General features: G+C 39.1%; 1 protein-coding gene across 2 annotated transcripts; it reads left to right on the plus strand.

Annotated features, from left to right (window-relative positions):
• Positions 1-1,472: 1,472 nt before the first annotated feature.
• Positions 1,473-26,055, plus strand: HSPH1 (heat shock protein family H (Hsp110) member 1; the record flags this gene model as incomplete). Of its 2 annotated transcripts, XM_079722109.1 has the most annotated exons (18): positions 1,473-1,579; positions 4,186-4,243; positions 6,337-6,477; positions 7,219-7,341; positions 9,517-9,616; positions 10,775-10,908; positions 11,354-11,598; positions 12,224-12,452; positions 14,041-14,147; positions 14,392-14,525; positions 16,634-16,842; positions 18,487-18,618; positions 21,050-21,187; positions 22,081-22,206; positions 23,542-23,649; positions 23,751-23,870; positions 24,090-24,251; positions 25,168-26,055. In XM_079722109.1, the coding sequence occupies 18 exons, from the start codon at positions 1,473-1,475 to the stop codon at positions 25,372-25,374; spliced, it is 2,580 nt and encodes an 859-aa protein (XP_079578235.1). In that variant the 3' UTR covers positions 25,375-26,055. The 2 variants fall into 2 exon arrangements, with proteins under 2 accessions (XP_079578235.1, XP_079578236.1); XM_079722110.1 differs by lacking the exon at positions 18,487-18,618.
• Between the last annotated feature and the right edge of the window lie 1,008 nt (positions 26,056-27,063).

Here is a 27,063-nt window from a genome sequence, read left to right on the forward strand (position 1 = left end):
TCGAAATTCCTACGGATTTCATATGTATTCCTACGTCCGCGTCAGCAAGGAGCAAACTTAAAAGGACACTGAAGGGTAGAAAAGACCTGACAATACCAGCAGAGTTACCCCCCCACTTTTTTTTTTTTTTTTTCTTTTTATGCTCGTCTCATGACTGAAAAGACGTTAATAGGGAGCCCGCTTTTCAGGGAAAGAAACAAAAGCTGATTGTGATCAAGCAAGAAGCAAAACTTATAATTTATGACTCGGGAGTGGCAGAGCAGAACAAGGTCCGTTCAAGTCAGCTGTTTAAAAAAAACCAGAAAGAGATACCACAGAGAGCTTTCCAAATTACGCCACACCTAAAATTCGCTTCAAAAACCCAAAACCCACAGAACCCTGACATTTTTTTCCACAAAAGAATATCCTGCCGCTGATGAATACAAGAATATTTAACACAAACCCTTATGCTTGTTACTAGAAGTTGAAACGTAAATTCCTTTTTCTAATTCATAATTCACCAGCTGTGGGGTAATCTAGACAATAATAGAAGCGAATACCGAACAAGCAGGTAAACAAAATAACGCTGTGGCTGGAAAACGAGCGAAAAGCGATGAAGGGAAGCGCCCCCTCTCCCGCGAGTCCCCCAAGACAAAGCCGGCTCCCAGCCCGCACTGCGACCGGGACTACACGTCCCAGCATGCAAGGCGACACGGTCTCCCAGTCGAACTACGGTTCCCGACACGCTCTCCAGACGGCGGGCCGACCTCTCTGGCGTCCGGGGGAGTCTCGCGTTTCTGCAGGAGTGGGGTGTTTCTCCGCCCGTCCAGCTTCTTCGAGTCTAAGGGTCAGATACCATCGCCCACTAGTAAATAACGAAGATTACGATTTTTCGAGTCATTCTTCGTTGCCCGTTTTATTAAGACAGCAAAGAGCCTCAGGCTAGGGCGGGCGGGGAGTAGGCGGGTCAGCTTGGCCAGCTCGAGCCAATAGCGTCGGAAGGGCTGTCCTGTTGCCATGGCAACGGCGGCCGTCCCCAGAGGGTCCAGCCACCCATTGGGTGGAATCTTTCGAGAAGGCTCGAGAAGAAGGAAGCGGAAGTGGCACGTGGAGGGGCCGGTGGAGGCGCCGGTGAGTAAATGCCGCAGATTCTGGAAAGTTCCGATCAGTACGATACATAAGGCTGAGACGCTGGGACCTTTGCTTGCGGGTCGGTAGTTCAGCGGCGCGCTGGTGAGCGAGCGGGTGAAGATCCAGGCAGGCAGCCCGAACTGCGGAACGACCTGCGGAGACCGAGCGCAGCTTTCTCCCGTGGTTACTCCTCTGCGAGCCGTCACTGTCTCCAGGAATCCGGCGGCGCCAGACCGGCAGACCGTCCGTGTGTCCGTCCGCGTGACAGGACCGGACCCCCGGGAGCCGCGCGCGGCCGGGGCAGGAAGCAGCGGCCGGAGGACACAGACCGACCCGAAGCGGAGGCGGACCGAGAGCCGGCCATGTCGGTGGTGGGGCTGGACGTGGGCTCGCAGAGCTGCTACATCGCGGTGGCCCGGGCCGGGGGCATCGAGACCATCGCCAATGAGTTCAGCGACCGGTGCACCCCGTAAGTGGGAGCCTGCGGGGGCGCTGGGGGGAGGTTCTGGGGCGAGGGCAGCAAGCCGGCGGGGACTGCGGATCCCGGGGACCCCAGGCTTGCGGCTGGCCGCGGAGCGCCGGGGCGAAGGAGGGGCGATGTGGGGAGCGGTGCGCCCTCCGTGGGGTCGGGATGCCGGCGGCCCAGCCGCCGGGTAGGGGTGGGGGCTTGCGGCCACGAATCGGATAGAGGGGTCTTTGGGATTCGAGGGGCCAAGAGAAGCCCGGGAGTCGAGTCCCCCGGGGTCGTCCCTTCTGGCGGGCTCCCTCCTGGGGGCCGGTCTGCGGCCAAGACCGAGACTTCGCTCCCTTTTCTTGGCAAGAAGCTTCAGCCAGCTCTTTGCGCGGCCGCCCCCGTGTCCCCACCCGGCTTCTCTGAGCTGGCCGAGCCGCCCCCAGCTCGTCCCCCTCCCTCCGAGCATGTCTTTGCGCACCGCAGAGCTGGGGCTGCCGAGCTTTTTCTTCCGCATTGTGAATCTCGAAATGAGCTGGAAGCTTCCAGAGCTCGTATGCTGCTTCTTGTGCAGGGAGCGGGCGGATTGTAGTTAGCGACCACAGAATCACTCCTTTGATGATGAATCTACCTTTTTTTGCTCACTGTTGGATCATTTGTGAAAGATGTAAACGGCCTTTTTTCTCGTTTTATGAAAGCCGTTAAAGAGGAATCCTAAATCGTGTTCTAATTTCTTTAATTTTGAACGGCTTAAATAAGGAGAGAAAAGAAAAATTGCACACTTGTGCTAGAACTCCTCTAGAGGATGGATGTTGTCACTGAATTAAATGGTATACTCTACAGCAGCATGGGGTGGGCAAAGGGTAACATTTTAATAAGCAACTTTTTTGGAGGGGAGTCTTAATTTCTCAATATATTGTACGCAAACATGCCTGCATGTACATTGATAAAAACAACTGCTTACTTCTCAGGGAAAATGGTGTAGGTATTTATTTTTAAGTGCCTTAATCCCAAGATAAAAATCATAGAATGAAACATCGAGCCCAAAGGTGAAATGACTGGGCTTATATCACTATTTGAGTGCAGATGAACATTTATGAAAGTGAACGGAAGTGAGAAAATAACCAAACATTGACAGTATCAGTAGCATTGGGAAGACTGCTATTCACTGAGCATCTCGTGCATCAACCTCTTTATAAAGCTACAGTCTTTTAGTTTAGCTGTGTAAAGGGCTCTGATCGGAGTATAGTAAGAAAGATGATAGTATCTCAGGTTTTCATGCTTAGGTGCAGTTTACATCTTTGTTCTCTTTGGTCCAGTAAAAGGAAGAAGAGTTGTTGAAGGGAGAGTAGAGAGAGATTATGTATGTGGCTATAGTGACCACTGTGAAACTAAACTAAAGATGACAGGTGTGTCTCAAAAATGTAAACCAAGGGCAGTACTGGAGTTTCCCTTAATATTTTTTATATAATAGATGTTTGACTTAACTGCATTGGCTACTATTAATTTCTGTTTAGTATAATTAATTTGATTCTCTTCTTGGAAAATGAGTAAATTCGTTCTGCAACTATATGTTTACTCAGAGCTCGGAGTGATATTCTGTTTTTGGAAGGTATTTTAAAGCTCTAGCCTTTGCTCCAACAGTTCTCTGGCTGTTAAGATGCTATTTAGCACCTGCTCAGATAATCTAGGTCTAAGATGTCTCTGTTATAGCAAGTTTAAATTTGATTCAGCTTGATATTTAATGCCTTCAGTGTATTCCCGTTTTGCTCATATCACACCATTATTCCTACCTGCCCTGTAATCTAAAACCTAATTCACTTTCATCCTTCTGACAAGACTTTATTGTGCTTCTCTCTGCTCTGTGCTACCATTCTATTTCCATTGCTCAGAAGGCTGTTTAACAGTTACAAGTCACTTCATCTCTTCAGAGCTGACTTAAAATGTAACTGATTATTCAGTCCTTTTGCTCAGCATTTATACTTGGTTCTGTTGTGGTACTTGCTCGGCATCATTTTTACTTGGCTTCCTCAAGTAGAGTCTTCTGTATAGGACCCTCTTTTGTGCTTTTAAACTCCGGAAGCATAACTTAGGCCCACTTGTTTCCGTTTATCTAAAAACCTTTGATCATAAAGAGTCAGATGGTGTATCAGGGCAGCAGTAGGTATGATAGTGACGTTTAGATTTGTATGGAGTTGGTAACTGCGAAGTAGTTACACCATATTTTGTTAACCGTGGCTAGGACCAAGTTAATAATACTCTAACTATGCAAAGCATTTTCAGAGTTAATGTCCACTGGCTAATAATTGGGGCCTGGAGAGTTATGCTGGTGCTTGCAGTACTGGAAAATGTCCTCTGAGCCTTGAGCAGACGGGAGTGGGGGCCAGGGTGGGGTGCAGCTGCCACCTAGACTGGATTCTCAGAGGAGCAATTAAGCAGCTGACCAAAGCTTTGGAGTCCAAAATTGTGCTGTATTGTGCCCCCTTTACCCAGAATGGGTAGGATATTTTTTTTCCTTTTTGGGGGTAGGAAATTTATGTTAGAATTTTCCTCTTGTCAGTTAAAAACCTCCACATTTATGCTTTTTAACATTTGTAAAACATGTTTTTTAAAATTTCTTCTAGATCAGTCATATCATTTGGATCAAAAAACAGAACAATTGGAGTTGCAGCCAAAAATCAGGTATGTTCTTTAAGAGGATTCTGATCGTTTTTTAAGAGAGAAGTTTTAAAAGCAAAATCTCAGAGACATACAAAAATACGAAATACCTAAGCCTATCTATTTTTGAGTTTTAGAATTGTAATGCAGATATTCCTTATGAGCCCTTAGATACTTATTTTTTTCTGTTCTCTTCCTTTTGTTTTATTGAATAAGATCTTTAACTTTCTAATTTTCCAACTTTAATTTTTAATAACTTTCCTACCTTCTAATGTATCTAATTTTTAAAACTTAAAAACGAGACACATGAAGTTCTTTCATGTGAAGTTTCTCATGATACTCATTTAAGAGTTAAAGCTTCCTTTTATAGAAGGAACTTCTAGGAAGCTCTGTGTTTAAAAGTGTTTTCAGGTTACTTAATAATTAAGGTAGTACGAGGAGAACTTGTTGTCTAGGTAGGCCTGTGCTGTCCTGTAGAGTAGCTATTACATGTGGCTCTTGAGCACTTGAAATGTGCCTAATCTGAATTAAAATGTGAAGTATAAAATATATGTGATTTTGAAGGCTTAAAATGAAATAAACAATCTCATCAATTTTTTACATCAAGTACATGTTGAAATGACAATATTTTAGATGAATTAGGCTAAATAAGTTATTGGAATTTTACGTATTAATGGGACTCGAAAATTTACCTACGTGGCTCCCTTTAGGACTCACATTATAACTTGAACTTTGGGGACTGAGGAGAAAAAAAATAAATATGAAATACGAAAATCCCTTTTGTGAGAGGCTTTTAAGAAAGGGACTGAAAGCAGGCCTGTTACAATATGTAAACGTATCAAAGTAACATACACTGTACACCTTCAGCTTACACAATGTTACATGTTGATTTATTTAGTTTAAAAAAAAGTTGAAAAAATTCTCTTAATACAGAAAATAGTATTGCTAACAAAAGAAAACTCTAAACCTTGGAGTACTATATTATGGCTAGTTGGAAGAGAGGAACAAAGGAGCAAAAAAACAAAGCAGGGAGGAGAAATGGGCATGCCCACTCAAAGTACCCTACCCAAAGGGGAGAGACACTAGTGAAGTAACAACCTCCCCAGATGTGGCCGTTGAGAAGACTGATGTCCCGGACCTGGGATCCCACTGCATTTTTGTGGTTATGTGAGGAAAATCTGTTGAGGCTTAGATCTAGCCTGTAGATTACTAGACATATGTCATCTCGGTTTTAGAATCGCAAGGAATTTTAGTACTTAAACATTGTTTGAAATATTCCATATTATTTGAAAACTAGTGTTGCCAAGCTATATTTTTCTCTTTAAAAGAAGTAGATCAGAGAAAGAAGTACACAGTAAACTGTTTTGGTATTTTCAAACTAATAACTTTAGAAGTCTTTGTTTTTCATCTTTTAATTATTTTTGTGTTTTAAATAAGGTTCCCACTGCTGACATCTTTGAGTGAAATATGCTATGAAGTGGGACTTGTATATCCAGAGCCTAATCATCAAAAATATGTACGTGCAGTTGAAAGCATTACCTCATATAGAAACTTTTTGAATTACCCTTGCGTTTTCTGCTTTTTGGTATAGATAATTAACATTCCATGCTATTGATAGGAAAAGTAGCAATCAGTATATTTTGTGGCACAAAGTACTTATCCTGGCCACTTAGCGACTCAACAAATAGACTACTGTAACAATTACTCCTTTTTAAAAAAAATGTGACCAGACTATAGTGCTTCTAGATATCCTTTTTCATTTTTTCATTAGGTATAAAACAACTGTAGTGGGAGAAAAGGAATGAAATAAAGTGATATATACAGTTCTTGGGGTTTGTTCAGAGCTCCAGGGATAGTTTCACTATCTGAGTTTATCTTGCAGACTTTGAAGCCTGTGTGTATCACTCTCACTGCCTCCCTCCTGGCGTTTCTGTAGGAAAAGGAGAAAGAATAAAGTCCATTCATTGATGGAGAAAGTCAGGGCTCTGGGGAAGGTTACTTATATCCCTCTGATTTGAGTTGTACAAGTGACTTTCTTTTTAATTGCTGTAAGTACTAATAGGTGTTGAAATTAGAAAAAAATTTAAATCTCAGTTTTTTTTTTTTTTTTTTTGCAGCAAATCACTCATGCAAACAATACAGTGTCTAATTTCAAGAGGTTTCATGGCCGAGCATTCAATGACCCCTTCATTCAAAAGGAGAAAGAAAACTTAAGTTATGATCTGGTTCCAATGAAAAATGGTGGAGTTGGAATAAAGGTAATATAATCGAGCAATCTTAGATTCCTTACTAGGAAACTGTTTAATTCATCTACAGAGAAAAGTACTTAATTCTTAATAAATATGTAACTCAGTTTCCTTATTTGGACAAGGTGGTCTTTTATTTTTTATCTCGTCTCTCTTAAACTATAGGTTTATGTTTAAATCATCCTTGAAAATTATTCAAATGGTATATACTGCTGTAACTTAATTTGTGTTTCTCATAACGTCTTGACAATTAAAAGATTTAGAATTCATGGTGTTTAAAGAAATCTAAATTGTGTTGTCATATCAAACAAGAGTCTGTTCCAATACAGCTCATTTGCAGTTGTTTGGAGAGCTACAGTGTAATACAACCAGAAATCTTTTTTTAAACTACAGAGGCATTCCTGTCTTATGATCTACACAAAATAATATTTATCCCAGTGATTCATCTCTTCAGTTAGAGTGGAAATTTACTATCTTCTATAATACTTTGACTAGTACTTTGGATAGGGGAAAAATCTGCCCCAGCTTTTTTTTCTCGTCATCTCTGGGGAAGAATCTTTCTTCCTTTTTTTCTTTGCTTTGCTTTCCTTTCCCTTTTTCTCTTCCTTTTACCTTTCCTTTCCTTCTTTTCTAAACAGTTATAACAGTAAAGGTTTTCTGGAAGAGAATGTGTAATAATGTTTGTAAGTTAATATTATTAGCATGTAACTTCTAGGACTACAGTATTTAAAGCATTTTCTTTCCTCAATACAGGTAATGTACATGGATGAAGAACATCTGTTTAGTGTGGAACAGATAACAGCCATGCTGTTGACGAAGTTAAAGGAAACTGCTGAAAACAACCTCAAGAAGCCAGTAACAGATTGTGTTATTTCAGTAAGTAGAGTTCAGCAAGGCAGTGTGTTTTATTTTAATTTGCCTTTTTCGTGTTACTTTTTAGTATTGAATGTGTGAAAGCTGTCCTACTACTAGAGATCAGAATCCTGCTGCACTCTATACCATAGCGTTCAGCAGCATTGCGTAGTAGGTTTGAGTGGTAGTTTTAGCCAGAAGTTGCAAAGGTTTTTGAGTGGTGTTACATGTCAATATCTCCTGTCAGGCTTTTTGAAAATACAGACTGATTGGTCGAATTGGAGGATATTCTGAAGTTAGTTGATGTATTGAGAGACAATTGTATACTTACACGAGAGCTTTTCAGAATTTTATCCACACATGAGAACCAGTGAGTTGGTTCTTGGTGATAAGTAGTTTTAAAATGTAACCAACCAGTAGTGACAAAACCTAGGTTTTTTTTTTAGCATTGGCAAGCCCGCTACTTTCAATGGACAGTTGATAATTAGGTTATTAAGGAGTATTTGCAATGGACAAAAGTCATTTTTTTTTTACATTAAGGTTTATTAACACTCCCTCGTTTATGTAAGGGATTAGGAAATATGATGTTAGTTGATTTATAGGTAAAGATTTGATCTGGAGGAAAGTGTATACATTAAAATGAGATTAGGTGTTAGTTATTGAGGTTAGAGAAACAAGGAAAAAGAGAGGCCTTTCTTCTTCTTTTGAAGACTTAGTTCTCTTTTTTCTCTTCTAAGTAGTTAAAGTTAATTAAGAGAGCTACTCTAATCTCTCCCTCTATCTCTTTTCTACCTAGCCCGTGTCTCAGAACAGCTGTTACCGTGAGCTGGAGATTGCAGCCAGGCTATACTGCCTGTATAGGACAGGGTATCACTTCCCCTGCCCCAAGGATCCTTTATGTACATTTTATACCTAATCACCTCTCCCACATGAAAGTTTAGTAGTACAGATTTAGTGTATATCCGTTTCTGTACTGTGGCCCTTTAGACAGCCACAAGCCATTGTAAGTAGCTAAATATTTTTTTGTCCTTATGTACCAATTTTCACCCTCTACAACGTTATTATTCTCTGGAGAATTTGTGCTATGGGGAAAAGTCATCTTTTGTTTGGCAGGGTGGCCTGTCCAGACCTGTCAGAAGCCTTTATGGCAGTGCATCCTGGGATATTGCAAGAAGAGAGGCAGAAAGGCTGAAATTTCTCTTGCAAGACAGAAGGTGTTCTCCTAAAGGAATGTCTGGGTATTGCTTGGAGAAATGCTGTTAATCTCTGGTAAAGTTAAAGAGTTAAGTTACACGTCAGTGGTCCTTCCTTCCTCTCCACCCCCTCTTTAAATAACCTAATACGGAAAACCAAAAGCATTCTGATCTGAAAGGTGAGCAGAGACCCACCTTTGCTCTTGTCCCTCTCTCGGAAGCATTTATAGGTAACTTGGGGAGAAAATGCGAAAGCCACTGTAGCAAGTTTTCTCTTAGGTACCTTCCAGTTAACTGATGATATGAATGTATTGTTAGACGCTCCTCTGGAAGAATGTGCCAGTTAAGGTGCTGTCCTAGAAAGCAATCAAAAGAATTCATCTAGCTAGCAGACAACACCGTAAGAAACTTTATCCCTTGAGCTGGTTTTGTTCTTCTTCCTCTTAGAAAAATCAACAGGCTTTGACAAAAAAGTTTCGTTTTTGTGATCTTAACAGGTTTACTGAGTTAGAAGGTATCCCAACGATTAATGCTTAAAACCAGCGAACAGCAAACTAAAGGGCAGAGGCTAGAAATAGCTGTATTATCTTTAAGTTCCTGTAGTCTTTATAGTTTAATTACATTTAATGTTGACATAGCAGAGTAATTTCCAAATGTCAGTAGAAGTTTAAGACTCGTTTGGAAATAGTATTTCATCCTCTTAAATTTAAAGCTTTTTGTTAGATTTAAGTAACTGTTGATGTCTTATGAATACTCCTGATTAGTTTTTATTTCAGGTTAACGTTTGGTTATAATAAATTTGATACTTATAATTTTAGGGCAATCTCTTCAAAAGTAGTTACTGTTTCCGAAAATTAAAGAACTTGCCATTCTTTTTGTGTTTTGTGACTTGGCTAGGCACTTATTTAGCTGGACTGTTGTGAATTGGTTACAGATGGTTGTGAGGGATTCGTGTGTTTTATTTCGTGTGTTCTAGGTAAGTTAAAATTCTTTCCCTTGTTTGCAGGTCCCTTCTTTCTTCACAGATGCTGAGAGGCGATCTGTCTTAGATGCTGCACAAATTGTTGGCTTAAACTGCTTGAGACTCATGAATGACATGACAGCTGGTAAGAAAAAAACTGTTTTTGTGTAGCAGTTAACATACTTTCGAAACTAAAGTTAAGACACACCAGGTCCTGTTATTAAACACTTTCATGTAGGTGTAGAAATACAGCCTATTAAAAAACGTGTTAGGTTTGAAAGCAAAAATTCTAGCCTTTCAGATGCTTGTTTTAATGAGAAGTTGGCACTTTGTCAAATATATGAATCTGTTTTCATTAGGAAATTCTTATATGTAAATTTTTTAATCCTTTAAATTAGTTGTATTGGATTTAGTTTTTTATTTCCTTACCTTGTTTTTATAGTTAAGAAACAAGTTTTCCCAAAACCTCATGATTTTGGCTTTTAGAACTACCTTGACTGTCGATTTAGCTTAAGTTTTTTTTTCCCTCATATGCTTCCCGATTGTATGTGGTTAGGAGTTGATCATTCATCTTACATCAGATACTGATTTAAGCTGTACGGTTTGCCGGGCACCTTGGTAGGAATGGATATAGTGGGAAGCAGGGCAGTCACTTATCTCCTCTTAGACCTTGTATCAGTTTCTTGTGATACAGATGCACTCAAAGTCGTTTACAACATAGTGTATTCAGGCAAAGCAAATAAGACTTTGTTTAGTATGTCTTTAATAGATGCTTTAAGAACTCTTAAAGGTGATATTGAAGGTGGTATTGATAAAGGTGTGTTCTTAAGTATACATATTTAGAAATACAGTGGTTTCAAAATTCAGAAAAAGCTAACACAGACTACTTAAGATAGATCAGTTATTTGCCTTGAATCTAATTGGCAGGAAATGCAGTTGCTGTAGTTATATATTAAATTCTTAATTTTTTTGGATAAGCAGTCTCCTAGCAGGTTGTGGTTAAAATGTAAGTATTGTGTAATGAGTCTGATGTTGTTTGTGTGTGGTTACATGTGGTTTACATGCCATTGTTTTTGCATTACGTATGTCTTCTCCGTCACATCTCTCCGTATATTTAAAAGTGATAGAACATTGTTCTAAAATCAGAAAGGGACAAAGTATGAAGTCAGATATAAAAGAAATATGTTCACCTTTAATTAATGGAAGTACAGTCAGGTTTCCTGCATGTGTGATTATATTGGTAACAATGAAATTCCTAAGAAAATGTGAACCAAAGAATTGAAACATACTAATTTTTTTTTAGTTGCTTTGAATTATGGAATTTATAAGCAGGATCTCCCAGGCCTGGATGAGAAACCTCGAGTAGTGGTTTTTGTTGATATGGGACATTCAGCTTTTCAAGTGTCTGCCTGTGCCTTTAACAAGGGAAAATTGAAGGTAAAGTCATAAATCAGAAATAAGTGACCCAAATATTAAATGTGTGACAATTGTCATTACTTTAGGCTACTGAGCTTCTTGATTGTGCTCTTCTAGGTAATGAAGAGTTTTGGGTAAAGATACTAACTAAGAGTTGTTGCTAAGGTTGGTCCTCCATAAAGACGATGTAATTGTTTTAGGTACTCTTTAATTGTTCTTGCTCAGGAAAGAAAAGCTTTTTAAGGTTATCTTCTATGTAATCATTAAAATTAAAGATATCTTAGAGACTTAACATTTCATTTGGATTTTGTAGTTACATGTCTCCTGACTGACTTGGATTTCATGTTGTAGTTTAAACAGAAATTTTGAGCCTATGAGTCTTTGGTTGTTTGAATAGCGATATTTAAGATTCTAGTTGCAAATATGATTGAAATAACCAGATTATTTGTTGTTTTAACTAAATTAGGTACTGGGAACAGCTTTTGATCCTTTCTTAGGAGGAAAAAACTTTGATGCAAAGTTAGTGGAACATTTTTGTGCAGAATTTAAAACTAAGTACAAGTTGGACGCAAAATCCAAAATTCGAACACTCCTTCGTCTGTATCAGGAGTGTGAAAAATTGAAGAAGCTAATGAGCTCTAACAGCACGGACCTACCACTGAATATCGAGTGCTTTATGAATGACAAAGATGTTTCGGGAAAGATGAACAGGTGTGTCTTGAATTCTGACAGATTAAAGAAGGAACTTCTTGCTGAAACTGTAGTCCACCTGTCAGTTCTAGCTGTGGTGTTGTGAGTCTTGGCCCACATTTCAGGATTGTACCGTATCTGCTGGAAAGACTGTCAACGTCATTAGAACTAGGGTTCCTTCTGCAAAGAGGGTTTTTAGGAAGATCTGTGCTCAATGCCCTCGTAGTGAAGTCTTTTGGGTATTTTTCACTTTTTAGTATTTCTGGGCCAGTAATTCAGTAATGGTTTCACAGAATATTTTGCAGAAATATTTTGAAGAGAATGGAAATATTCAAAGTAATGAAAATGGGATCACCTCAAACATTAAGGAATAAAATGGAAATCTTAATATAAAAGTGATTTCTTCTAGTAATACCTGTCAAATTGATTTTCTCCTCATGCCCTTTCTGCATCTGTTTTGTATATTTTTTGAAAAAGAAAAGTTACAAATTACAGTATGGTTGAACTTGGCCCATGTGGAATTCAGGGTGTCTGAGGGAAAAAAAATGTTGGGTTGATAAGACTTATTTTTTTAAAAATAGGACAGGATATTGGCCTTAAGATAAGTTTTCTAAAGATTTCTAAAGTTTTCCTCTTAATTGCCAAGGGCACAGTTTGAAGAACTCTGTGCTGAGCTCCTGCAAAAGATAGAAGTTCCCCTTTATTCATTGCTGGAACAAACTCAGCTCAAAGTAGAAGATGTGAGTGCTGTGGAGGTAGTTGGAGGCACTACACGAATCCCAGCCGTGAAAGAAAAAATTGCCAAATTCTTTGGAAAAGATACGAGCACGACGCTCAACGCAGATGAAGCAGTGGCCAGAGGGTGTGCACTACAGGTACTGCCTTCTCAGCCCTTCTCCCTCTGGGGGCTCATTCCTTGAACCATTTCTGCTTTACTTCATTGAGGTGGGGTCACAGAGAAAGCAGAGCCCAGTGCCCAGTTAGACACCACAAGGGGGTTACTTACATTTCCATAAATCGGTGAGGCCTTGGGGACACAGGATCTGCTTCAAGTATTGGAAGGTTTAGGAAGTTTAAGATTAAAAGAACTACAGAGCTAGTGTTTCGCAAGCTGGGGATTAGGAACAGGCATGATTCTGAGGGGATCATAGATAACACAGCTGTGGAGCGCAAAGTAGCTGTGAGGTGGTGACGGTTGTCACAGAGCACCGAGGAGGTCAGGGGAACGGCAGCCTGGTGCAGTAAGGAACTGACGTGGGGAAAGTCTGCAGGGTTAAGAGTATTAGCTAACAGGTGGTTTGATGAAATAGCTGTTCCCCCTCCAAACTGACTGTAGCTTATCCAATAAGGAGGCAGCTCAGAGGCATGAAGTTTGGCAAAGTAAAAGCACAAAATCTAGAAGTTACTGATAAAAAAAAATTAGTATTGGTTTATACTCAGGATATTATAGTCAAATCTGAGTAGTTTTAACTGAAGTTTAAAGTTAATTTGTTTAAATTTGATCTAGTTAGCACAGTTTTTTTAATACAAAGCAGTAGATTCTTTACAGAAAAGTATTTAGACTGACTACTGTGTAAAACTTTTAAAAAAGAACATGTAGATGCTGACTATTGCCTGTAATCCATTGCATCATCAAGATTCGTCATGTTTTGTGGGGTTTTTGTTTTTGCTTCTTCCTTGACAATGGAGTGTGCCTCCTTCACTAACTCTAATTCCCCAGAACTTCGGAAGTTTATAGTTTCTTTAGAAGTAGAGCTTATTTTGGCTTCTCTTTTGAAGAATCTTGTGCTATTGACATAGTCAGAGATTTATTGACTTTTAGTTTAGTCATCTATTTAGTCATTTTTATGTGACAAGTCTAAATCCGCTGGTTGGTCTGTTGGGTGTTGTCTACCCTAAATTTGAATTGACCGTCGCTTCCTTCATTCCTAAAATTACTTGAAAATAGGAACATTTTGGTTTTACCCTTTTTCAGTCTTAGACATTTGAAAGGCAATGTGGACAGAGCTGTTTGGATGTATATACACATTCCAAAGTGATACAGCTTGTAATTAAAATTGCTATCAGCAGGGCATTTCTGGAAAGACCAGTGTTTTTTCCTCAGCCCCTGTGAAACTTGTTACTAATTAACAGTTGCTAGCCTAAGATTCATTGTACTGTTTATCTTTATATCTAGTGATTGCCATAGTATTTAGATGGTAAATCACTTATGCTTAAGACACATACACTGTAAGCAATTTCGAATTTGAATTTAAACTTACCCGTTCTATTTGAATTGATTTTTTTCTTTTTTAATATTTATTTATTTGGTTGTGCCGGGTGTTAGTTGCAGCAGGTGGGCTCCTTAGTTGTGCCTCACCAGCTCCTTAGTTGTGGCAGGTGGGCTTGAATTGACTTTTATATTAAAAACTGAGTGAAAATTTTCATGTGCTCATGATAATTTTTTTTTTTTTTTTTTTGAAGTGTGCAATCCTTTCCCCAGCATTTAAAGTTAGAGAATTTTCCGTCACTGATGCAGTTCCTTTTCCAATATCTCTGGTCTGGAGTCACGATTCAGAAGATGCTGAAGGGTATGTAGGAGAAAATAACTTTCAGATACTTTATTTTAATGTAAAGAAAAATTAGCAAATGAGTTTCATGGTAGAGTGTTTGATTAACTGGGATCTTTCAACAACCAGACTTACCAAAATATTTCTCTTATTTTGAGTTATAAATGGTGAGATGGGATTGATACAGCTCTTATAACGTGTTTATTCTGTTTGCATAGCACAGTGAGCTTGAACACCTGAGCTGAATGCCTTTGTTTCCTCTTAGCATCCATGAAGTGTTCAGTAGAAACCATGCTGCTCCTTTCTCCAAAGTTCTCACCTTCTTGAGAAGTGGGCCTTTTGAGCTGGAAGCTTTCTATTCTGATCCTCAAGGAGTACCATATCCAGAAGCAAAAATAGGTAAGCAATTCATTGTAATTACTCTTTTGAAGACTTGACTTAGTCAGTGTGCAAACTTAAACATTTTTTCTGTTCTTAGCAATGTTGAGTGGGACGATGCCATGTGAAGACATTTTCATTTTGGGATAATGGTGATGGGGAAATCTCTTTGTTTTATTGGTGAATAAACTGGCTTATAGAGATGCAATGACTTGCTGGTGCTGCTGTTGCTTTCAAGTGTATATATATAGGAGCACTTGAGTATTTTTCCTTTTCTGATACAGTCTATACTTAAAGGATTATCACCTACTTTTAATATTAACCTTTTCTCTGGGTGAAATGTTACTTTCAGAATATTGCTTAAAACCTGGCTTGGAAACCATTGAAGCTACTTCTCAAATGTACCTTTGTACTGTCATCTTTTTTAAAAAAAAATACATCTTTATTGCTACATTTTTCCTGGGGAGGTTTGACATTATCCATCTATTTTGACCCATAGTTAACTCTGAAAATCTGGGAGAGCTACAGGCATCTTCTTCAATGGCCTTGTCTCTTTCCCGGATACTGGTAAAATTTGCCAGTATTGCTAGATCGCTTCAGGGCTCACCTTTGCCCCCCACCATTTCATAATGAAATTGTTTGAAGGAGTCTAACCTGGCCAGTTGTGTTTTCTTTCTTACTACTTAAAACTAAAAGTGGGGCTTCCCTGGTGGCGCAGTGGTTGAGAGTCAGCCTGCCGATGCAGGGGACACGGGTTCGTGCCCCGGTCCGGGAGGATCCCACATGCCGCGGAGCGGCTGGGCCCGTGAGCCATGGCCGCTGAGCCTGCGCGTCCGGAGCCTGTGCTCCGCAACGGGAGAGGCCACAGCAGTGAGAGGCCCGCGTACCGCAAAAAAAAAAAAAAAAAAAAAAAAAAACTAAAAGTGTTCTGACACAGGGGAGTTTTTATTTTTTAAAACAGCTTTTATGAATTTATTTATAGATAATTTAAGAAAATCATTGAATATAGACTAAAAGTTTGACAGGCTGCATTCTAGTCCCCATTGTGCAGAGGATAAAATCTAAGCTCTTTAGCATGGCATCAGATTTTTCATTTTATCACCAAAACTGAGAAGCTTGCACAGACTTAAAGAGCCATCTTACATGTCTCTCCTGTGAGCCTTCTTGGATACCCTTTAGTCAATGCTGTTTCTTTAACTGGATCTTATGGCAATTATTTCCGGAACCTAGTGATTTGATAATTAATGAAGCTCTATTCCAACATATTTCACCGACCTACTTAATAAATCTACCTTTCTGTATGTCTGTGTAGACAGCACTTTAACTCCAAGGCTAGTAAATCCCATAGAGTGCCCTGCACATAACAGGTTCAAACTACTGAATTTTGTTTACCGGTTTCTGTAGTAATGGTATTATTGGTGGAGGTGATAACTAACACTTAGCCCTTGGTTCCATAGTTTTAAGTGCTCAGTGTAAAACACTTGTCACCTCAAACCACAAAGGTACAGATAAAGTAACTTAGAGCAGGTCACACGGCCAGGATTCAAGCCCAGAGAGTCTGGGTCAGGGTCAGCACTCTGAACTCCTACTCAGGACTGCTCTGGAACTGCTCTATAATGCATGATAATTTCAGGCTTTGATACAGGTCTTAGCTCACCTCTCCTATTTGAAACATAGGAAAATGTTTAGATCATTCAGTCAGAAAAACAGTATTCCCAGGAAAGGCCCTACAGAATCAAAATGCAGGAAGCGCTTGATATCATCTGCCTTACACTTGAGATTTCCATGTCGAGGTTGTGCTCACCTGGAGAAACAGGGTAGGAGGCAGCGGGGACAGCTTGTCATCAGCCTTCACACAGTGTTTGTGTCGGAGTGTTCAACAGAAAGTCACAAGAGTGCCCTTGCCTTTGAAGGTTTTATGACATATTCAGACTAATCCCAAGTATGATAAGTAGACTGTGTACTTATGAGTCTATTTTAAGAGGTTATGTTTATAGTATACATTAAAAGGCTTAAATGTAACTCAGTTGGTAGAGAAAACGGGGAGATTTTGGAATAGCAATATTTCTTAGCCTTTGCTTGATAGATTTAGATTCAGTTCTGAAATTGTCAGTTTCTTTTTGTTCTAGGCCGCTTCATAGTTCAGAATGTTTCGGCACAGAAGGATGGAGAAAAATCTAGAGTGAAAGTCAAAGTGCGAGTCAATACGCACGGCATTTTCACCATATCTACAGCGTCTATGGTGGAGAAAATCCCAGCCGAGGAGAACGAAGTGTCTTCTGTCGAAGCAGACATGGAGTGTCAGAATCAGAGGCCATCAGAAAACCCAGATGCCGAGGTAAGTTTGTGGGTAAGCCTTTGAGTTTGAGTATATAGTTGACTTAATTCTAAGCCCTAAGAGACGGGTAGGGAAGGGTTAAAATATATTTTTCTTAATTGTGATTAAAATTTTGGTTAATGATGACAAGCAGTTGCTAGATGACAGTATATACAGCATGGAGTTTGGTGAACTGTGACTAAATTCTGTGTAGCTTTATTTGAACTGGCATGTGATAATTTAGAATGGGTAAAGTTTCTTTGAATTGTTTTTTTAAAGACAAAGGCCATTTGAGAAATCAAATGCCGACTGATGATTAAGAAAAAAAAGACTAAATACAAGAACTGTTTAGGGAAATACATAGCAAATATTAATGCTGTGGTTTTTGGGGGGTTTTGGTTTTATTTTTTGGTCGTATGGCAAAATTTGGCTTGGGCGTTTTAGAACCTACTTGCTTTCATGTACACGGTTTGCTGTGTTAGGGAGGGAGGAGGTGAAGTGTCCGCCTGGAGTACAGAAGTTGTTACTGTCCACGACGTTAATGTAGACTGCGCTAGCATGAGTGCTGGTTTTACATGGTCTACAGAAGAATTCTAGGAAGCTTTCAAATAGATGAGCTGTTACAGTTCACTTCTGGGTAATAATCAGAAATAGTTTAAATGAAGAGGTGTAGGCAGTTACAGTGTTTCAGTTCAGATGTGAAGAAGGTATTATAACTATGATCGTTCCTAGAACATTTAAAGAACATTAGCATTTGAGCCTTCGTTTTGTTCTCATCAAGAAGAACTTCAGTGTAATGAATTAAATGACCGGGGCCACATACTTTCTCATTAGGCTACAGACACCATTATTCTAATGCCTGTTGTATCCAATCTCTTAGTACCTTTTGGATATATATACACCAGGAGTGCCTTGCTTCTGGATACTTCAGTGTCTGCCTTAGGATCTCGAAGCTCTGAAAGAAAAACATGAGAGACTTCCAGGTGGGCAGCAAGTAGTTAAATTCGAATGTTTCAGGCTTCTCCCAAAGATGGGAAAAGATCATAGCAAGCACTGATTTACTGGGGATTGAGGTGTCTATTAACATGTAGCATTTGTTCTTTATGCTGGGAGTTTTTGCGGTGTAAATAGTTGGATCATGAAAAGAAAGTGGGGACAGAGAGGGTCTTGCGTCTCTCTAAACTGAGGTGGTGAACCCCCAGATAACTGATCGTTGGCTGTTTTATGTAATTGTTCGGTTCACTGAAATGGAGATGTGTCGAGATGTGTGATGGCCGCTGTGAAATTAGGTTTTGGGGAGCTTGTTTCTGGGAGAGAGGCCTAGAGTAAATCTGCTTCCTATGCTTTTGAGAGTTAATATCTGTACAAGGCTAGATGGAAGCTTCTTGAAGGAGAGTTCTTGATTGTCATCATCAGTCAAAACGCTTACTACTTGTGTTGTTTAACTACATTAACTGTTATCATTCAAAGAATTTCTTAACAGGTTTACAGTATCTAAGAGGTTTTCAAATACTCTGTGTTTGTATGCTTGTATCAGTATCTCTCCCCCCTGCCTGTGAAGGTTTCAGGAATTGAGTGTGTACGGCCTCCGGTGCCCTGTAACCTGTTACGTTTATACAAGTGCACCTGCTTTCTACACCCTTTGTGCCTGGGCTTTCATTTCAGAAAAATATCCAGCAAGACAGCAGTGAAGCTGGAACACAGCCCCAGGTACAAACTGATGGCCGTCAATCCTCACAGGCTCCCCCTTCACCTGAACTTCCCTCAGAAGAAAACAAAACCCCAGATGCTGACAAAGTGAGTGACTCTTCCAGTTCATTCCATTAGACAGTGTTGCAGCATGTGATCACTAATGATACCATTCAATCCGCAGTTTCAAGAGCAAGCACCAGGTTATCGTATTCCATGTAGGGTTTTTTTTTTCTGATAATTTTCTATCTTTTCCAACTAAAACCAGTTAGAGGTACTCCAGCTCAACTGAGGGAACTGAGTATCCTGCTTTTTAGACCTGAAAGCTTCTCTTCAGTAACCGCCACTCCAAGCAACAGGAGGCGAATGCATACCTTTTGTTGTCTTCTCTAGTGCTAGAGGTATCCGCGATTGCGAGCACCTGAAACAGATACATCCTGGTGCTGTGTGATTAGTTTTCACTTGAATTCATCCGATGATAAATAACGCGGGCTATAGTAGTCTAGTAAACTTTTTTTCTCCTCTCAAATTACCTGTCAAATTTATATGAATTAATTATGATGACCTGGTAATAAGTTTCCATGGCTATCCCAGATCGGCACTTTGCAGATCTCCATTCTTTGTGCGGGTTGGATGTAAATCGTTAACTTTCATTAGTAGTCTGGTTTTCTCTCATTCTGAGGACAGAGTTCTTTACCCTCACATGAATTACAGAATTGTCCCTTGGGGTCCAAATGCACATTGCACTTGGTAAAAGGTTCTGGTTTTTAATCTCCCATGCCCTGATTGATCCTTTGGGGGCCCTGACATGAGCTGCAGGTCCTGATTCTGATTTCTGGAAACCTGCTTTTTCTCCTGGTAAAGAGGTATGTGTTGATGGTGTAGCAGCGTTGCTTTCTCTGCAGTGATTGGCTCCTTAACTTCAGCATCCCTCCCCTTCACCACTTAGTGTTGAGCATTAACTGACTCAGGCCAGTGGCCTCAGTAACTGTCTAGAGCATGACACTGGCTAGCATCTTATGTCCTTAGTTGTCAGTGGGACCACTAGCGTCAAACCCTTTGGAACATTACCACAGACCCCCTTGGAGGATTCCTCGTCCGTGCCACGTCGGATGCCGTTTTGTGATATGTTGGTTTTGTCAGTAGTTGGTTTAATTTTGTTCGGCTAGATAGTCTTATCGTGACTTAACCTGCATACGTGTGACTGTCATCCATTTGGTTCCCAAATATCTGTTGCACTCCTGTGTTTTGCCAGGTGTAGGTGTCATTTTTCTTTCTGTGTTTCATGCCCCCAGAGCATGCACAAAATATTGGGGGGTTCTTGTGCACTAGAGGGAGGAAGAAGACATGGACCTTGCAGGCTGACCGACCAGATCATTGCTAGGGTTGCAGCTCACAGCACTTCACAGACGTGTGATTTCTAAGGAACGCTGAAACAGAAGTCTGGGAAACATGCGGTCTAGCCCCGTCTCTGTCTTTATAATTTTAGCCAAGCCACTGAACCTCTTTCAAGTCCCAGTTTCTTATATAAAGAGCCTAGAATTTTAACATCCTTCCTAACTCCCCGAAATTCCCCAGTGTCAGTGCTTGTTGTGCCTCGTGGGCTTGTCCCTGTTTTACCATCTCAGCCAATCAGGGTACATGTTACATAACCCTCGGTTATCTTCTAATCTGTCCTACAGCTGAGTTTCCTAAATTGCGTTCTTTGTCATTTGTACTTATAGGAACCTGCAGAAATGAAAATACTGTGAAAGGCTTGGAAAATTAAAGGCCACAGGAGATACTTCTTTAGCCCTGTATTTACGTATTTTGGAAAAACTTACAATAAACTTAGCATTTGCTACATCGTTCCATTGGCTTCCATTTTAAGACTTTTTAAAATCTTTTGACCTTGCAGGGTTGCTAATGAGAAGTGGTATGACTCAAAGGCAGATAGTAGAAATAAGGATGTATATATGTAGACATATACATGTGTGTATGTAATTTCCAAATTCAGGAAATTTTAAAAGGCATTCATCAGTGTAGTGATAATTGTAATTAAAGCACATTTAATGCTGGGATATAGGGCCTCAAATATATATATTACAGGAATAGAGTTGATCCTAACATGCTTAGCAGTTGGTCAAAATCCATCTGGTGTTACCATTAGATTGTAGACTATAATTTAAAGATGTGGTAATTTAATAATAATGTTTTTGCCTTTTTGGAGTCGCAAACATTGCTTAAAGGGATTAGAAAGCAAGGACTGATGAAGAAAAGCTTTAGCAGGAGAGATTAAATTTAAGTTCAATATGAAAGGAAAAATATCCTGGTGAATTCTTGAAGGGAAGTGTGGCATGTTTAAGTGCAATTGCAGCCCTGATTTAAAATGCGCGGGTGGAAAATTAGATGATCTCTTATACATTCTTCCAATTTTATGATTTTAGGGATTTTAATTTTTCCTGAGTCCTCAGTAAGTATGATAGGGAGATTTTTGTTATTCAAGGATTAGTTAAGAATTTCTCCTTTTTTTTTTCTTTTTTTAACCCCTCTTCCCAAGGCTAATGAAAAGAAAGTTGACCAGCCTCCAGAAGCTAAAAAACCCAAAATAAAGGTGGTGAATGTTGAGCTGCCAATTGAAGCCAACTTGGTCTGGCAGTTAGGGAAAGACCTTCTTAACATGTATATTGAAACAGAAGTAAGTACTTCATTTACATATTTTTATTTTGGAATGTGTTTAGTTTGGCCCTTTTATGCATATTTCTAATAGATAAATGGCTATAATTCTTTCTCATATCTCATAAGTTTATACAATTTTTAGGGATAGGATGAAGCCAAAACTAATGGTTTTTTCAGTTAAATTTTTTTAAGCAAGTTTTGTTTATATTTTTGTAACCTTATTAAAGAAATCTATACCATAGATCATTCTGCTTGGTATAAAATTGATTGCCCAAGTTCTTATGAAGAAATCGGGTGCTAATATCTTCTAGCCCAGGGAGCAATACAATTGGTATCTCAGGCCACACTAAATATTTCTGTTAAAATACATTATGCTTCTTTGTAGTCTACATATATGAAATAATTGAGATTCATTTTTCCTTTACTGAGATGGGAACATTGTATTTAGAAATTTAATAATAAACTCTATTCCGTTTATATTATATTTGGTAAATAAATAGACTCTAAGTACATTTATTTATCCTTGATTTTAAAATGTGGTGGCAGAATTGTGTGGCTGTTATACATTGGTCAGTATTAATCCCAGTAGGAGACAACCAAGTAACTACATAAAAGAAAACAAAATTGTATAAAAGCAATAGATTGGTTTTTTCCTTAGTATTAAATCTGAAATGTGAAAGCTATGTAATTTATTATATAATGTTTTAAAAAAAAACTCATTCTGTATATTTAGAAAATGAAGAACTTTGTAAGAATTGTTGGAAGAATTTTATAAGGTATAAATTATAACTGTTAAGACTGATTTTTTTTTTAATATATAATCCTTGATTTTGTTAACTCCAGAATCTAAATAGTTAAAATATAGTTACAGGTAGCAGAAGACTGGAATTAACCTTTTCTGTTTCCTGACAGGGTAAGATGATAATGCAGGATAAACTGGAAAAGGAGAGAAATGATGCTAAAAATGCAGTGGAGGAATATGTGTACGAGTTCAGGGACAAGCTGTGTGGACCATATGAAAAATTTATATGTGAGCAGGTATGTTTAGGGCTCTGTTTTTATCCAGATAATCTCATTATGAAGTGTTTAATATGAAATTTGACATTTAAACCTCTACTAGATTATGTAAGTTTAGCTCTTTGAAAACAAAACAGCTTGAAATAGAAGTTGTATAAACAAAGTCATGGAGGGAGAGGCTCACTAGTGATGTGCCATTTTATTCTAGTTTATCCCAATGAGTTTCGTTTTTACCCTCAAAGAAAGAACCAGTCGGCACTCTTATTCATAGTCTGTGACATCACAGTTACTGTGGCCTAGAAACATAAATAAGAGAAAATCCTTGCTTTCAAAGGCCGCAGACTTTTTTTTATGACTCTGGTGCCTTGGTTGCTCTGTCATTGCATTATCCCATAAAGCTTGTTCATCCAGTCATTCCAGAGTTTATCAGGCACCAGTATTCCCCTTAGGCTTTTGTCAGCTCCCAGAAGCAGTATGGCTCTAAGCAAATCCCTGAAGCTCATTTGTGAAAGATGGGCCTTGGAGAAAAATTGGCTAGTTAGAAATCTAGAGTGGTTTCGGAATTAATTCTGAACTTAAGAGAATTTAAACTCGGGAGTCTATTTTAGTCCTGAGATCCTGAGGCTACTTTGTAATATATTTCTTTCTCAGCTCTGAAGCTGGATTTCTTATGGTTGGGATTCTGAAGTAGAGATGACCCAAACCAGCTAGACCTCCTAAAGCTAGAGTATAACTGCATACTTTATGTGAGTTTGTTAGGAATGGCTTTTTTGTGTGTTCAGTGATTGAATTGTCAACTTGTTTAGTTTTCCTTTCAGTATTTGGTAGTTGTGGAAGTGAGTAGAAAGTTACTAATTGAGACCTAATTTATTTATTTGTTTGTTTGTTTGTTTTACTTTTTGGCTGCACTGCGAGGCACGTGGGATCTTAGTTCCCTGACCAGGGATGGAACCCACGCCCCCTGCAGTGGAGGCGTGGAGTCTTAACCGCTGGACCACCAGGGAAGTCCCTGTGATTCTATAACCACATTTCAGTGTACAAATTGTCCAAAATCGGACTACTGAAATACAATATTATAAGTCAATAAGAGCATTCTACCACAAATTTTCAAATATCCCCGTGTAAAAGAGAGAATAGCCTAAGAATAACTGTCAGTCCCTCTTGTAAAATATTGTATGGCGCTAATAGTGGAGTGTTTATTGCTCCCTGATATTTTTCAGTGAAGAGAATCCAGCTAATGAGTGCCTGCCTAGAAATGAAATGAGCTACTTGATGTTTAACACTTCTGAGGACGACTATTTTGACTATTTTAAAGTAAGATTGCCACTAATACTGATTCTTGCGTTCTGTATGTAGGATCATCAAAATTTTTTGAGGCTGCTCACAGAGACTGAGAACTGGCTCTATGAGGAAGGAGAGGACCAGGCTAAGCAGGCGTATGTCGACAAGTTGGAGGAATTAATGGTAGGCCCTTCTCTCCCCCTAGAAAGCAGTACGTGTGTTTTAGATGATAGACTTCTAAAATATAATTATGACAAATACTAATTTATTACACTCGGTTTTAGAAAATTGGCACTCCAATTAAAGTCCGGTTTCAAGAAGCTGAAGAACGGCCAAAACTGTTTGAAGACCTAGGACAGAGGCTGCAGCACTATGCCAAGATAGCAGCTGACTTTAGGAACAATGTAAGTCTCTGTAGAGAGTGAGGAAGCTACCCTAGATTTATAAGCTCGTGTTCAAGTTGAGGAACCTTCATTGTGAACAAATGTTCATTCCTAAATGAGAAATTGGGTTTTGGTGTGTGAGACCAGAGGTACATGTGAACTTCATGGAAAACTGGGTCAAGTTAGATGTTACTGTTCAATACACTTAATTCTACAGAATGACCAAGGTTTTCCATTTAGGATGAGAAATATAACCATATCGATGAGTCAGAAATGAAAAAGGTTGAGAAGTCTGTTAATGAAGTGATGGAGTGGATGAATAATATTATGAATGCTCAGGCTAAAAAGAGTCTCGATCAGGATCCCGTCATACGGGCTCAGGAAATTAGAGCAAAAATAAAGGTGAGTGTCATTGTCTAGTGTATACTGCTGTGTTTTCTTAGGGATTCTGGTTGCAATCCTTTGAACCTTGAACATAGCCATTTTTGCTTAAATCTTTTTCCCTCATCCCAAGACCAGGTTTCTCAGTTTGTTATTGACATTACAAAATGTGGAATACCTTGTGAGTTTCTGTTAAATTTCTATTTCTTCATTTGTTCATTTAGTTCAACAAATATATTTGTTGAGCCCCTACCATGTGCCAGTTACTGTTCTAGGAGTTAAACTGTCAGTGTACAAAGAAAGTCACTGCCCCTGTGGAAGTCATCTGCCGGTGCGAGGAGGACTTGACAATAAACAAGCATGGAAGGATATCAGATTGTGTTAAGTGCCGAGGGGAAAAGAGTCAAAAGGGATTAGGAAACTTGGGGCGGTGGAGAGGGACCCAGGTCAGTTTTTATCAGGGAAGGCCTTGCTGAGTGCATGAGGCTTGAAGGAAGTTGGGAAGAAAACCAAGGAACTGCTTTCTGCCTGGAAGAATATTCAAACACAGTGAAGGTTAACATGAGCCTTTGAGGTCATGGGCTGTAAGCTTGAATTCCAGCTCTTTGCTCACTACTTTTTCTGTTCCTGAGGTTAAGTTACTTAACCTCTCCTCCATAGGTGGGGATGATAATTCCTACCTTTTAATAATTGCTGTGAGATTAAATGGGTTAATAATATGTGAGTAGTTAGTGAGTCCCTGACATACCGTAGAAGAATATTCACGTCTCTTGATCAGGCTTCAAGCTATAGTTTTGGGCAAATGTGTTGAGCACATGGAGTTTTTTGAGATGTGTATAATTGGAGTTGGTAGAAAAATACCGGCTCAGGTATGTAGGAAAGGAATTGAAAATGAACTGGAGTTAGTGTGATTATTAGTTTTGTTTTCCTTTCTTAGGAGTTGAATAACACTTGTGAACCTGTTGTAACACAACCCAAACCAAAAATTGAATCACCCAAACTGGAAAGAACTCCAAATGGCCCGAGTGCTGACAAAAAGGAAGAGGACTTAGAAGGCAAAAGCAATTTCAGTGCTGAGCCTCCACATCAGAATGGAGAATGTCACCCTAACGAGAAGAGTTCCATTAATATGGACTTGGACTAGATGACATTAAGCTGACTTAGTCCTTCAATTAATAAAATATTTTTGCCATAGTATGTGATTCTACATGACATACTGAGACTATTTATATTTTCTTTTTTAAGGATGTTTAGAAATTTTGTGTATTATATGGAAAAAGAAAAAGCTTAAGTCTGTAGTCTTCATGATCCTAAAAGGGAAAATTGCCTTGGTAACTTCAGATTCCTGTGGAATTGTGAATTCATACTAAGCTTCTGTGCAGTATTACCATTTGCATCACTGAGGATGAAATTGACTTTTGTCTTTGGAGAAAACAAAGTGTATCCAAGAGGGCTGTGATGAAACTCTTTAAGCATTTGTTCCTGCCAAGGTAGTTTTCTTGCATTTTGCTCTCCGTTTCAGCATGCGTGTGGGTGTGGATGTTTATAAACAAGACTAAGTCTGATTTCATAAGGGCTTTCTACAATTAATTCTGTCCAATAGAATATCACTTTTTGCTTTGATATTATTAAAAATCCAGTGACTAAAAGCAAAAGCTAGTGAAATGTGTTAGCGGCATGCAGAACAAAACCTTTAAAATTTATCTCTCCTTATGCAGTGCATTGTCATGTGAAGGTGTAACATGGAAGAAACGTTGGTTCTGTTTGTAACTGATATTGTGAAGCCTCTTATGAGCTTTAAAATAAAGTTCATCTTATGGTGTCATTTCTAAACAGTTTTGTCACTAATTTAAAAATGGGATTGGAGCAGCATGGTGTAAACTGAAAATCCAACTTCCCTTCTTTGCTGTTTATTATATATGGTATCACTGTTCTAAATGAGAATGACTTTCTCCTGATAGAAAAGTAGCATATGTTGATTACATTACAATTTTTTAAAACTACAAAGTTAAATGTAACTTATCTACCACCCAGAAAAAAACAACTCTTCCAGCCTTTCTCTCCTGAAGGTGGTGTGTGTGTGTCAGCACGGGGGTGTGTGTTAGTGTAGTATAGGCTGTTTTTTAAAGCTCTGTGTACAATCAGGGAAATCAGTAAATATGATCAGGTTTTATAACTTCACTGCTGTACTGAGTCTCATTATAAAGACATACATATTAATACATAAAAATACTTTAGCCCGTCCCAATGTTGGTGGGCTTTAGGTGTTTCTCATATTCTAAATAATGCTGCAATGAATCTTGTCTCAGGACAAAACTGAAGCAGTGTCGGGGAGAAGGCCTGCATACTTAGGGCGGATAATGAGTAACAGTTACTACCCACCAGTGTGCAGCAGTTGCCTCCCTCACCAGTTTGGGGTGTTCATCTTTTAACTGTTGCCAGTCTATTATAATAACTACTGTTGAGCTACTCTGTACCAGGTACTTCACATAGTTTGATTCTCAAAACCACCCACGAGGTTAAGTAATTTACAAGATCGCACAGGAATTTATCAGAGTTGGGAACAAACCCGGGCACTCAAGTTACTCTGCGTGTAGTAAAGCCCACGGTCCAGACAACCGTTCTGCATTGAGTAACGTGTCTCCATTTGTGTGGTACGTGCTTCAGCACTTTAAATTTGCCTATTAGCGTTTCACGAATTGAGTATTTTATTCATTCTTGTTTGTAATGTTTGAATATTGGTTTTTGTGTAGAACGTTCTTATAAGGATCTTAACCATTTGCCAGGTGGTCAACATTTTCCCACTTTGTAATATCTTTGACCTTTTGCCATC

The sequence above is a fragment of the Hyperoodon ampullatus genome, assembly GCF_949752795.1.
Source record: "Hyperoodon ampullatus genome assembly, chromosome: 16".
NCBI lineage: Eukaryota > Metazoa > Chordata > Mammalia > Artiodactyla > Ziphiidae > Hyperoodon > Hyperoodon ampullatus.